Below are 14,171 nucleotides of genomic sequence, written 5' to 3'. Positions count from 1 at the left end.
ACGTACTATTGCCTACAGCTCGATTGCCTACAGCTCGGTTGCCTACATGCGCTTTTGCGCACAAATATAAAATTAAAGTTAAGTAAGAAAATAATTTATATTTTTAGGAAATCTGTCATGTGAACAGTGGGGTGTCAACGTAGACAGCGTCCGCTTGGAATATTTTTCCAAAAAATCTAACCCTAACCAAACTATTTGTTGATCAGCGTAGACAGTGTCCGCTTGGAATATTTTTCCAAAAAAATCTAACCCTAACCAAACTATTTGCTGGTGTGAGATAGTTCTTTGTGGAAGGTTGTGAGCTGTAGGCAATAATGTATGTAGGCAATCGAGCTGTAAGCAATAATACATGTAGGCAATTGAGCTGTAGGCAATAATACATGTAGGCAATCGAATTGTAGGCAATCAATTTGTAGACAAACGGGATCCCCTCATATTATATTATTTTTATTATTTTTTATTATATTGATCAAATTGGAAGTTTATACACATTTATTTTATATAATTGACATTGTTTCTGACTTTAATCGTAACCTCTTCATTTCTTTAGTCTATTTTTATTTTAAATTATACCGTAATTGGTTATTTTATGTATTGTTATCATATTATGCTTTATTCTCTGACTCTTCTGACTTATATTATTATTTATTTTTTCATATTTATTTTTTGATTTTTCTTTCTGAGATTAATGTGCTCAAAAAGACTTAACACAGTTGAAATAATATAATCAATAATTAATTATTCTTTATTCTGTCTTTTATTTATTTTTTTATCTTTATTTGCAATTCGATGTTTATTCTACCTGTCCTTCGTCCGAACTAACTAGTAATGAACAAACATTTTCAAGTGGGGCGAGTGGCGACAGATTTGACGAATCGCTGATAAGAAAAGCACTGATAAAGAACATATATAATCTACAGCGACATGAATGCGTTCTTATTCCATCTGAAATGCATTAAAATCCGGGTGTCGTTAGGCGTGGAGGTTCGTCGTCTTTCCTGGTAGCATTAGCGTGTTTCATCGTTATCTCTGTAAGCATAATATTAAAATTTAATAAATTAAAATTTAATAGAACTTTCCGTAGAAACAGCTTTAAGGGATAAATAGGAAGTTTAGTAATAACCCTCAAATTAAAAAAAAATAAAAGATTCAAGGCAAATGAGAGTAATCATCAATTATTGCGCCTCTCATTTGCCTTGAATCTTTTAATTTTTTGAGAGATAAAATTGAACTAAGCTTTTGATTTATAAGATTGATATCATATTGCGTAGTATATTTTATAAATTATGGTATTATATTACTAATACCTATACAGATTATTCTAACGATATTTACAGCAACATTGCAATGTTTCAGTAATATTGCAGTAACATTTCAACGTTGCAGCAATGTTGCAATGTTACTGCAATATTTTGTGCTGCATGAGTATTGGTGAATGATTGATCCACTTTGCTCTAAATTTTTGTGGGATGGGTGACGTGTGCGTACTTTCTTTCAAATGGCGCGACGTATACCGAGAACTCTTTTAATAGCTGAGAAAGAATTCATATTGGTTTATGTTTCGTCTAGAGCCGTATCAGTTTCTTTGTCAACTAACTAAAGAAGCTACGTGATACATACTGGTATTTCGATTAGGACAAAGAAGTTTAGAAAGTCGTGAACCATTGCTAGAAACAGTCGCGCTCGCGCGAGTTGCAATTTATAACCGCAATAAAGACGAGTGTGAGATCATTAGAGTTATTTTCTTAAGTTTTTATTAAATTATGCATATTAAGTTTTCCTATATTCTTTGTATAAAATAATAGAATATACAATTGGTGCGTTCGGGGAGACATTATTCGCTATGGACGCAAACGCTACGAACGCTGTTCGTGGAGTCAATAGTGCGATAGCGTTAGCAAGCTCCATGAACGATCCTAGCGTAGCGTCGGTAGCATTTAACTATAGAGAGATTTAATATTTGTCGAGGTTGAGTTAATGTAGGGGATTCTGTTTTCAATTACCGACTAAACTTTTCTCTGTAATTTAAATTTTTAGGGTTTTGTATAGTATCTGTGTGTGTTGTGTAACGTAAATTTTTAATTTTCTCGTAGTGAATAACAGAACGCAATCTCAATTGCAATCTCTATGATGGCTTGCCGCTAGGCCGGAGTGAACAATGTAAACTAGATCAAAAAATTAAGTTACACTGAGTAAATTAATCAGATAAAAGGAAAAATCCTTGAGCATCCATTGTCGATTTGAGAAGGAGCGTATCTACATCTAATAAGGACCTTAAGCATCTGCAGCGGAATATTCTGCCGCGCTTTATAGCAATAGTAACTTTTTTCTGTACACGGGAATTAAAAATCGCCAGTAACAACCTCTGACTTTTACATTTGTGATGAAATCAAATACACAAGTTGAACTCTGCAGAAACTTTGAAAAGTTAAAGATGATACACAAGCAAGAATTACGTTCACTCCAGCCTAGTGGTAAGCCATCAATTGCAGAGATTGAAATTGAGATTGCATTCACTACGATAAAATTTGAAATTCACACGTTACATACGTACGTTTACTCTACGAAATTCTAAAGAGAGAAAAGTTTGGGGGCACTTAAGAATAGAATCCCTTCGAACATTAATCTAACCTTGACGAATGTTAAACGTTAGCAACGCTACGCTAGGGTTGTTCACGGATCTGTAAACGCTAACGCTACCAATACACTACCTTGGAAGGAATAGCGTTGATAGCGTGCAGTTATGACGTAACACGCTACCATTAGTGATTGTGTTTGTTAGCGCTATCTACAACTCCGCAAACAGTTTGTAGCGCTAAATAGCGCGAATAGCATCACCCCAAACGCACCCAATATATTCCTAGGAAGGAGTACATTTTTTAGAATATCGTTGTACTTTCTTAATAATAAAGAAATTCTGGTTCTTTCCTTAGTCCTTCGATAAGAAGAAATAAAAGATGGAGCAGTCCCGTGTTAAACGGTGGTCTCAATATTTAGCAGCGATTACAGGTAAATAAATCTGAACTATTTTTAATTTTTTTAACTCTCATGCTAATTTCCCAGACATAAGTTCCCAAGTTGAGCAAGCAGTTGATACAAAAAAATTAATAATTTGAAACTTTAAAGCTTAATAAAGATTATTAATAAAGATTTAATTAATATATAAAGATATATAATTAATTTAAATTAAATTTAGAAAAATTGTCAAGAGAGAATATAAATGTTATTTTTACTTTTTCGGCTACGGATAATTGTGCGATCATCACGTTATTTCAGTGTAATTATCACGTTGAAATTATAACCATGGACTTTGAAAATTTCAGAATTAAAAGTATTCAAAGTCCAAAGCAGAAGTATTGATCAAACTAGAGTTTATATTACAAATAATACTTTTATTGTAATTTTGTATGATACAATTTTCTCACACAACTCATGCCTATCCTATATTTTCTAAATGATAACTTACTGCGATTGATTTACATTATTTAAAAAAAGATTATATAATTAATCTCTCTTCCATCTATATATAGTGTATCTATATACTATATCTATATACAGAGTGTCTCATTTTTAACGATCATCTTCTAAACTTTTATTTATTTTCGATTTTGGAGAAAATGTTTCAGACGAAGCTAAATAATGAAAGCGATATAAGTTGCATTTTAACTTGAATATTTTGATGTGAATTTTATATACCTATTCAAATCGAAACTGTGCGCCAAAATATTTTCAGTCTTGAAACGCAAAACTATAGTGACAATTGCAACAATTTGTTACAAAAATTATGCACTTTGCACTATGCAACCACATATCTTTTTTAAAAAGCAACTTACGTGTACTTTTTGGACTAATTTTATACACACACACACACACACACACACAAAAGTTACACGAGGGAAACAAATAATGATAAAACTGATATTTAAAAAATCCATTTTTCAAAATCATAAAAATTATCACTATTTTAAAAACAGAATTACATGATGTTTTTACATAATATGAATTTTTGCTTAATATGATTCCTCTAATTAGTCTGCGTATAAAAGAATAAAGGTAGAAATATAACAAAACGATAGCTTATAAAATATTTTATAGTAGACTTTAAAATGAAATATAAAACATTTTTGCAATCTATTCATGTTTTAATAACTTTACCTTAATATTATAATGCACAGAATAATGAGATAAAGTTAGTCTAAAAAGAACACGTAAGTTGCTTTTTAAAAAAGATATGTGGTTGCATAGTGCAAAGTGCATAATTTTTGTAACAAGTTGTTGCAATTGTCACTATAGTTTTGCGTTTCAAGACTGAAAATATTTTGGCGCACAATTTAGATTTTAATATGTATGTATATAAAATTTACATCGAAATATTCAAATTAAGATCCAGCTTATATCGCTTTCATTATTTAGCTTCGTCCGAAACATTTTTTTTTTAAATTGAAAATAAAATTTTGAGGGTAATCGTAAAAATAGGACAGCAGCTGCATATAAAAATTCTTTTCAGAGATCATTTTTTAAAAATAATTCATGTATGTATAGAAAAATCAGCTGAAAAGCAGCGTAAATTATGATTTATTCATCCGTTCGATTTTACCGTAGCTACCTTATCGCTGGCAATTACCGGATCTCACATAGGCTGGACGTCACCCATCTTGCCAGTACTGAAGTCAACTGATTCCCACGTTCTCATAACGTCTGACGACGCTTCCTGGATTGCCTCTTTTTACCTTTTGGGCACCATTCCCGGATGCATCGTGGCGGCCTTAATCGTAGACCGATTAGGTCGGAAAATGAGCCTGCTGCTAGGCGGCATACCTCTGACTCTCTCATACATTCTGATCATTACAGCGTGGAATCCCTACGTTCTTTACGCTGCTCGCGGTATCGGTGGTATCGGCCAGGGCATAGCGTACGTCATCTGTCCGATGTACATCGGCGAAATCGCCGATAAAGAGATTAGAGGTACCCTCGGATCCTTCATCAAGCTGATGGTAACCTTCGGAGAGTTATATGCTCATGCAATCGGACCGTTTGTCTCCTATTGGTGGCTTGGTTATAGCTGCCTGGTGATCCCGCTGATATTCTTCCTCAGCTTTCCTTGGATGCCCGAGTCACCGTATTATTTATTAATGAAGAATCGCCCAAAGAACGCAATGATGAGTCTGAAACGTCTGAAGCGCTGCGTTTCCAAAGATCAACTGGAGACGGACTTGGAGCAGATGCAGAAGATAGTTGTCCGCGATCTCAGCGATCGCGGCCAATTCTGGGATCTGTTTGACGCGCCTGGCAATCGACGCGCGGTCATTATCAGCATCGGCCTGCAACTGGTACTTCAGTTCAGCGGTATCGCTGCGGTTGAGTCATACACTCAGGAGATTCTCGAGGAAGGCGATGCACATCTGCCTGCGAGTTCCTCTGTCATCCTGTTAAGCGTGCTTCAATTGATCGCTGGTCTCGGAGCGGTGGCTCTGGTTGACAAACTAGGTAGACGACCATTACTCATTACCACTACTTTTCTAGCTGGAATTGCGCTGACCATCACTAGCGTCTTCTACTTCGTAAAGTTCCAATTCGGAGTGAATACAATTGGATACGGCTGGCTGCTTCATTGCTCCGTGATATTTTATGAGCTGATCATCGCTCTGGGCCTGAATCCGCTACCCTACATGATGCTTGGCGAACTGTTTCCGACGAACGTCAAAGGCGCCGCCGTGTCGTTGGCCAATGTAGTGTCTTCGTTGCTAGCCTTCATCGTCTCCAAAATGTATCAAGTAATCTCCGACAATTGGGGAGTGTACGCAGCCTTCAGCTGGTTCGCTGTCAGCTGCTACGTCGGAGTATTCTTCATTATGTTATACGTCCCCGAAACCAAAGGCAAGTCCTTGCTAGAAATTCAGGAAGAGCTTAACTGTAAAAAAAAGAAGAAGAAAAACGCAAAAGGCGAACTGCAAATCCAAATAAGTACGGTTTTTTAAGTCGATAGGTGCAAGTAAAACCGCGATGCTTATGAAGAGAATTCTCGATAATTTTTAAATGATAGAAATAAGCAATGCGCGTTCCTGGATTACAGAACATTTGACAGGGAACCTCGAAGCTGATCGCTCTTTTATATATGTCCGGATCGATCGTAAAAGCGAACGAGAGATCAACAATCATCGATAAGATCAATTATAATATTTGCACTGAAAATAAGAGTCTGATAATAGCTATCAAATGTTGAGTGAAATAATTTCAATTAAATGTTCAGATAATGTAACAAAAAATGATTTTACTTTTTAAATGTTCGATAAATATTACTAGACATAATAATAAAAACTAACATTTCATAATAATTACAAAATATTTAGAAAAGAAAAATTATTTTTCGGTAAATTAATCGAACATCTAATTGAAATTATTTAATTCAATATTTAATTATTATCAGACCCTTTTTTCACAGTGTGATCAAACACATAATTGGATTATCGGTTCAACGAGGTATGAATGAAGTTAATACAACGCTATTTGCAAATTTTAAATATAACAAAGCATTACCATTTGCAAAATTTGAATGAAAACAAACATTACTGTTTGCAAATAATTCCAAAGAACAGGAGAGCATTCCCTGTCAAAGGATTTACAAGCTCTTTCATATAAGAAATTTGAAAGAAAATTTTCAGAAATGTTATTAGGCACAAGATCTAGCCAATGTTTAAAGACCTTTTTTTTAATTGTGTGAAAATTTTAAGAATCTCTATATTGCTAGTTACAATCTTTTGCATTTTGATTTGAATCTGTTATTACAGAAACGTTTTTTTTTATTTTCTACACTTTATTGCAACTGGAATGAAATTTGAATTATAGTCTAATCAATATTAGAATACGAAGGAAAGATCAGAGAAAAGCTAGTTTATAAGATTTTAGTGTTTAAAAAAGGGCCCTTATATTCCATTGAAGAAGGCGCTTCGATTGAAGTAATGAGATCGCTAAAAGAGCATTTGCCCGATCGAGAAATTATCGTAGTTATAATTAGACAGAAACTCCAACTCGTGATAATGACGCATATTTGTTTAGATTACATTTACAATTCAAATACGCAAATAAGTGTTTATCACTTGTACAAACGTTATATTGATTTAAGAATACCTCAACTCAAATATCTTGATTCAAAAACGTATGTTGGACTACGCAGAATATGATAGAAAAATAATGGCGTAAGTTTTGCGCTATTATTCTTTGTTATCATTAGCAGCACGTGGAAATCAAGTTTTTCATTTATACACAAGTAGAATGAAAGATTTTAGCGTACACAACAGATGCGGCAATAATTGTCTGTTGGAGCACATTTTTATGTGTCGAAGCAAACGTGTTCTCAAAGAGCCGATCATTCCAACTGCTGTGTTCGCTAAACGTTTTCTGCTTTTGTGGTAATAATACAGACAACTTATTTGCTGCGTCGGCTTTGAAACGTCAGCTCGATCGGTAAAAGTCTCGATTTAGCGAAGAAATCTCAGCCGAGAATAATGCGAATTTACAGTGTGTCCGATGGTTTCCGAAGAACCGCTTCAAAGGAATCGTTCCTTCAGAAACCATCGCTCATCGACACATCCAACGTGCGTTAACTGGGGCCCCGAATTGTAAGAGCAATCTTGCATGACCATCTTTTTTCCCTTTTAGGCAGGGTTAAACTAAAGAGACTGATAGTTTTTAATTAATCGTAAAGTATTTATTATCGCCCTGGCCGAGCTCCGAACAGGCAAAAGATTTTCGCGGGAAATTTCATGCGTGAAGAATCCATCGCTTTTTAATTCCGCGTATATCTTTCATGATAAAAACATTCCTTGAATAATTTTATATCTTAAACTTGAACTGAACTTGAAGAATCTCTTTCTGATACAAGAAAAATAAAGAAAGAATATAAGAAGAAAAATAATAAAGCAAATATATAAAGAATCTCTCGAGGAGTAAAAGAAAAGGAAAGAGGAAACGGCAAAATCCTGTTCGGCGCGATACCATGGCGATTAGGAACATCTTTCTTATCCCTTTAAGGCAGGGTGTAAAACAACACGTGATATAACGCTTACGATTAAACGTTATTAAAGAATAGCGCGTGTGATCCGCCCGTGTCTCATGCAGATACGAGCGCACGCCTATGGCCCTGATGCAAGAAGGATTTAGACGAGCACTGTGGCATGACTAACTTATATTTCCCTTTCAGGCAGGGTGAGACACATACGTACGTTATAGAAATAGCTTCGGCGTAGAATATAACTGGCCCGTTATTAGAGTTAAAGAAAACATTCGCACACGTTCCGACGTGCGTTATAAACTTACCCGGAGTACCCGTGCGTAAATGGCCGCCAATAATAAATGATAGTCTGGCCGATGTGGAAAGATGGCTTTCATAATCGGACTAACGGCACCCCCACTCAAGGGAAGGTTTATTCTTGTTCCTGCCGACGCGATCCACCTGTTACTGATATTATAGAACACCGCTACAAGGAATGTAGTCGTGTTTGACAAGTAAACGGCCGAAAGCGTATGAATGGACATCACGTTACAGAAATAATTCGTGGATAGTAGGTCATTCGTCTTTATAATTATGGCTACGTTGTACGCGCGGGGCACTTCATGGAAAGAACGATTTTGCTGAAGTATCTAAAAATTTATACATTTCTAATATTCTAAATTATTTCATTTATTACACGAAACATTCGATATTATAAACCAATATATTAATTAATACCTATATTAATTATAATAAATTAATATCTATATTAATTATAATAAATTAATATATACACTTAAAATAAAAATTGTGAGATATATTAAGATACTAAAAGGATTCTTAATACATACATATATATATTTACAGAATTACTGAACATTTCAGTCCCTATTGACGAATAGATTTGATATAAAAAGTAACTATTAAATTAATTATTAAAAGTACAAGTAAGTTAACTCTCACCTTGTATGTTTTTTTAGTACCCATTAACGCCTAATTTCACAACTCATGGTTAACTCTTAACCGAGGTTCACCTTATATCTCATCTCTTTTCAATTCTAGCATTATTAGAAAGATATGAGGAATAAGTTGAACCTCGGTTAAAAGTTAACCATGAGTTATGAAATTGGCGCTAAATGTATACGGGGGCCATTCATGTCCGGCGTATTTTTTTAAATGGATTAAGTTAAATGGATTTTTTTAAATGGATAAAAAAAAATATTAAAAAATTCATGTAGTTTTCTTAACTACTTTAAATGAAGAATTTGTACATAATTTAACAAATCTATTTATTTAAATATTTTATTTTTGCAAATATGTAAACACAAATGTGAGTATGGTAGAGGTACTTTCAAAAATTTGTAACTTTTTTGATCAAATCGATGAAATCTAATAATTAAAAAAGGAAAATAAAGTTCATATTTTAAGAAAAAAATATATGCCAACAAATATTTTTAATTTGTTTACTTTTTAAAGGCTTAAGTTCGGGACATAAAGTCTTACAATTTTAAAACTTATATAAAAATATTCTTATAAAAAAATCAAATTGACATTTAATAACTTTAAACAGTTTTTTATTCAAAATCTGTAATCTCATACACTTTTGTAAATAAAAAAATACATACGGGATGACATTGTAAAATAACGAAAAAATCGTTCTCTTACAATGTCATCTCTTCTACAGAGCGATTTAACATTTTTATTCTAAAATAACATTGAATATAAATTTTTTCGTTATTTATATGTGTTTTACTTATAAAAATAGTCAAGAAACGCGAAAAAAATTTATTTTTTATTTGTACGATAAATATGTGTTGAGTTTATACGCGGGGATCATTTGTATCTTCGCTCGATTTTGAATATCAACTGCTCAACGAGAAAATGATATCCATTGCTGGGTTTTCACAAGTATCTTCCTCCACCCACAAGTTTTTTAGGAACAGAACGGCACCTGTATACTCACTTGTTTTCAAAATATATCCAAACCTTTAAAAATCGTTTGGACACAAATGATCCCCATATACACGGTGAGGGTTAAAAGTTAGAGTTACTGAAAAAAAGTAACCCTAATTCTAATTTTATTACAAGTAACGAGTTACTCCCCAACCCTGATTATTTTGATGGTTCAACAAAATTATTTAACTAAGTATTTAGCTAAATTTTTAGATACTTTAATAAAACCGTCCTTCCCTGTTATTTGATAAGCTACACCTTATTAACTCGAGTGTCAAGTGTATGTTCACGCTATTGCTGACTCTCTACACGTCCCTTTCAGGCAGGGTTCAAATACTAATCGAACTCCACCTCGACTTTACAGATTTCTACAATGTAGAAGTTTGCAATATCCGTTGACAAATAAAGAAACTCACCACTTTGATCTGCAGCTATACCGAGTGAACTTTTTTCTTGCATCCTCCCTCGTGCACAATCTTGCACCTCTCCTCTCGTTTTCTTCTTTCTTTTCAGATTCATTTCAGGAGGCAGCGCGATTCGGTAAAAGGTCAGTAAAGAGGCGGTCGCAAACCGGACAACTAGTATGTATATTTTTGCATTATAATAATCTCGTTATACATAAACGTTATTACAATATAGAAACATAAATTTTTTTTATAATATCTCATCCATTGTAACATCTCACAACGCCTCGCTATGATACACACCTCGTGTGGTCAAGATTATTATATTACTACAATCCCTGGCGTAAAATCTCGTCAGCGTGCCCGGAATACATCACTCGCGTGACTCTTTTCCTTGAATAAAACACGCGTGTCTCGCGTACGAGAGCGACAAGATGAAACTTGCACACAGCTTTTTATCCCGCTTATTATTTTATGTTACGCACGTTGCCCAATTTTACCGAAAAAAAAATCGCAGATTTATCTACGTGCATATTTTATAGTTGTATCCAGACCGCAAAACTGGTTATGAATATGCATTATTTTAAAAAGGTTATTTGGCATCATAAAAAGAAATGAGGAAAATGATCGTTTTGAAACCTGCTAGGCCCTCAGTGTGTATTTATAACTGAGGAATTTTAGCGTGATAAAAGAATAAAAAGTAAAGCATAAGGCAGGTTTTTTCTCCGTACTGAAAAAAAATTATGCAAATGATTTTGGCATTCTTTTTAGGCATTATTATCTACATTACACGCACTGAAAAATCCATTTAGTCGAATCAAGTAATTTCTCGTTTCGATGTGGGTAAACAAAATCCTTGGTTGCAATAAAATAATTTAGTTGAAGCCAAACATTTGGTTATTGTAACTTTTACTCGTTTCTGATAAACATTGACATCTGATAAACTTGTTTATCAGAAACAAGTAAAATGTTACAATAACCGTTACAATAAACGTTTTGATAAGCTGATTAAACTAAATTATTTTCCTGCATCAACCAAGGATTTTGTAGGCCCATATCCAAACAAGGAATTAATTGATTCAACAAAATGATTTTCACAATGGAGAACATTCAGAAAATATTCAAAGTAAATAGATTCTTGAAATCTCTTTCGAACTCGAGAAATTCGATAATATTGAGCTATGTGCCTCTCTCACAATCGCGAATCTCTAGATTGCAGTAGTGATAGTGCAATCAACTGTTCTCGAACTGTAGATGAAGTTTTGAAGTTAAAATTTTGTACGTTTTATCGGTGCCTCATCTTTTTTTTTTTTTTATTGCGAACACATTTTTTCCGCCGGCGGATGCGTGCAGTTGCCAGCGCGATATCGAAGCAATAAGGTAAGAAGCAATGAGAAGCACGAGAGTCATTTCTGCTCCACGATCCCGAGCGATCAACGATCGGACAACCATCCACCCTCTCTCATGTTGGAGCTTGTCGCTCGTGTAACGAGCCACGCCGCGCGTATTGTTGCGACACAGAAAATGCCCTCTCCTTCTCTCGTAAAAACGCACACACAAGCGATCGTACTCACACCGGCACTATGATTGTCGAAGGGAACTGGAGCAGTATAAATAAGAACAGTAAGTACACCCTGTGTCGGCGCATTTGATCTTTATGTCCCACTCGGCCATGTTGAAAATTGTGCGTAAGCACCAATAAGAGCGAATAATCTTAGGGAATAGGGAAACTGATTGCTGCGCCATGTTGCAAATTGTGCAGAATTGTGCAGAACGGTCGCCATTATTTTTAACTGAGTGTACCTACTGTTCTTACTTATATTGTAACTGGAGTGCGTACCGTGCAGTACACACACAGATTTGGCACACGCATCACGTATCTCGGGGGCTCAAAGTACGGTGCGGCCTTGACAAAGGGATTATATCGTATCGTCGGTGGTATCATAGTGTCGTATGAAATAAAAACGCGACCAGCGCAAATATTTCTCTTTCTCTCTTTTTATCTCCGCTTATCCTCGAGGTTTCTAACGTCCACTATATGCGCAACCACTCGTCAAGCTCGATTCGCCCTTGTGGGATCCCTTCGAGACTTTACTCGGGTAAAGCCACGAGTACTAAGCTATATATTAGCTCGCTTATTAAAACGGATCTCTCGCGTTAGGCCAAGTGATCTCCAAGCGTATGCAAAAAAGAAAACGGGAGTGAAGGCTCGTCGCGAGAGACAGGCTTAGTGAAAAAAAGATCCTCGTCCGCTATGTAACGTCTACCAAGTGGCCCTAGAAATTAGTAATTATAGGTAAAAAAGGGGAATATCTTTATAGAAAAGGTTTTTTACGCAACGTATAGCGCGAATTATTGTGTGTTTCACCGAGTCGCCGAGTCGATCGGCGATCGAGAACTATGGCCGAGGTATTTCCGGCGAGAGATCTACGGCCGTGAGCTGCTTTAAGACTACGTTAACAAGCTTATCAGCGAAATCGGCTGTGCCGCTTTCGAACGTATAACGATCTCCAATTTTATCTAGAAAAAAAAAGCCTGACTTATATACGCTCGAAAAACCGATTACTGATAATTTCTATCTTACGTCCTTATGCGATGTAAATCGCGAGGAATCGGCGACTACGTTTGCCGATTGATTGTACGACGCGAACGTATCTGTTAAACTGATCGTTTCCCTTCAACGACGATAAACAGTCATCTGATGCTTTGTGGAAAAAATCCAGATGTGCTCTTTCTCGAGATGAATTCCATACAATTCAAATGCCAGATCTATAGCCATGTTCAAATAGACATATTTAGATTTTGCTGCTAAAAAGACGAGCAGCCTGATATAATTCCTAGAATTAAGACTCAATTGTAAGCATAATTAAGTAAAAACTATGTAAGTAAAAAAATAACAATGTGGTATCGATTTAAATCACCGCGACAAGATGATGTCCGACATGCAATTCTCATTGGCGAATTAGAAATGTGTATGGTTAATAGCATATCTGGATTTCTTCCACCATGAGTCATCTAATGTATGCGATCAGTCGATCGATCGAGCCTGCATCGTCGTTCGTAGATAGAGCAAAGGATATAAAACGCGATCGAAATATAATACAATGGTTTTTGTGGTGAAACATAATTTCTCAGGACGGTTACCTTTAGAATAGACAGCGAAACGGAGCAACGCAGACGCGTTAATTCGGCACATAGGACAGAGAAATTGACGAGTCGAAGAGATTGGTCGAAAGACGGAGAAAATTCTTCTTGCCGCTCCTCACTGCGATCGATCTGTCGCACTATCGTAACATTTCGAAGACGTATATATTATCTTACGTTCGACTTATACGTGAGCTTGGTAACAAGTAATCATGAAAATTCTAAAATTCGCCTTTCTTTTACGTTCCTTAAGCGATATTCCGCGTCGCGTTAATTTTACATCGCGGAAATGGCATTAGGGGCTAATGTGTCACTATACATATATGCGTGTAAATTCCGACAGTATTTATAGACGTTATGGTATTGTACATTATCTCATTGTCAGATAGAAAAAGTCTTCCCGCGTTAACCGTAGCGATCGCTAACCAACTTGTAGGGATTTTGAAACTATGACCGAATTCCTCGAAAAAGAAAAAAAATACGGTACTCTTTAAAATTGGTTTTTACGGGAATATCACGTTTACTTCTACATTCATATGGAAAAATAAATAAAATTGGCACATGGAAAAAATTGCGTTTACATTTCAATGTGCTTCGCGCACCAGTGAGAGAACCAATGTGATAAATGTCATAGTTCTAAAAAAAAATAATGTTTGTATATCAACCTGAACGATTCAATT

General features: G+C 35.2%; 1 protein-coding gene across 1 annotated transcript; it reads left to right on the top strand.

Moving 5' to 3' along the window:
* Nucleotides 1-839: 839 nt before the first annotated feature.
* Nucleotides 840-6,143, top strand: LOC108769096 (facilitated trehalose transporter Tret1). The gene is made up of 3 exons (XM_018519897.1): nt 840-1,031; nt 2,934-3,009; nt 4,603-6,143. The coding sequence occupies exons 2-3, from the start codon at nt 2,958-2,960 to the stop codon at nt 5,976-5,978; spliced, it is 1,428 nt and encodes a 475-aa protein (XP_018375399.1). The 5' UTR covers nt 840-1,031; nt 2,934-2,957; the 3' UTR covers nt 5,979-6,143.
* Nucleotides 6,144-14,171: the final 8,028 nt, after the last annotated feature.

This window comes from Trachymyrmex cornetzi, unplaced genomic scaffold (genome assembly GCF_001594075.2).
Source record: "Trachymyrmex cornetzi isolate Tcor2-1 unplaced genomic scaffold, Tcor1.1 scaffold85, whole genome shotgun sequence".
Lineage (NCBI taxonomy): Eukaryota > Metazoa > Arthropoda > Insecta > Hymenoptera > Formicidae > Trachymyrmex > Trachymyrmex cornetzi.
This window is presented reverse-complemented; position numbering and strand designations above follow the sequence as displayed.

Bases quoted from the DNA above. Each gene is read 5' to 3' on its own strand.
- LOC108769096 (XM_018519897.1), top strand. From the start codon at position 2,958: ATGGAGCAGTCCCGTGTTAAACGGTGGTCTCAATATTTAGCAGCGATT. The intron at 3,010-4,602 runs GTAAATAAATCT...ATTTTACCGTAG, and splicing joins ATATTTAGCAGCGATTACAG to CTACCTTATCGCTGGCAATT.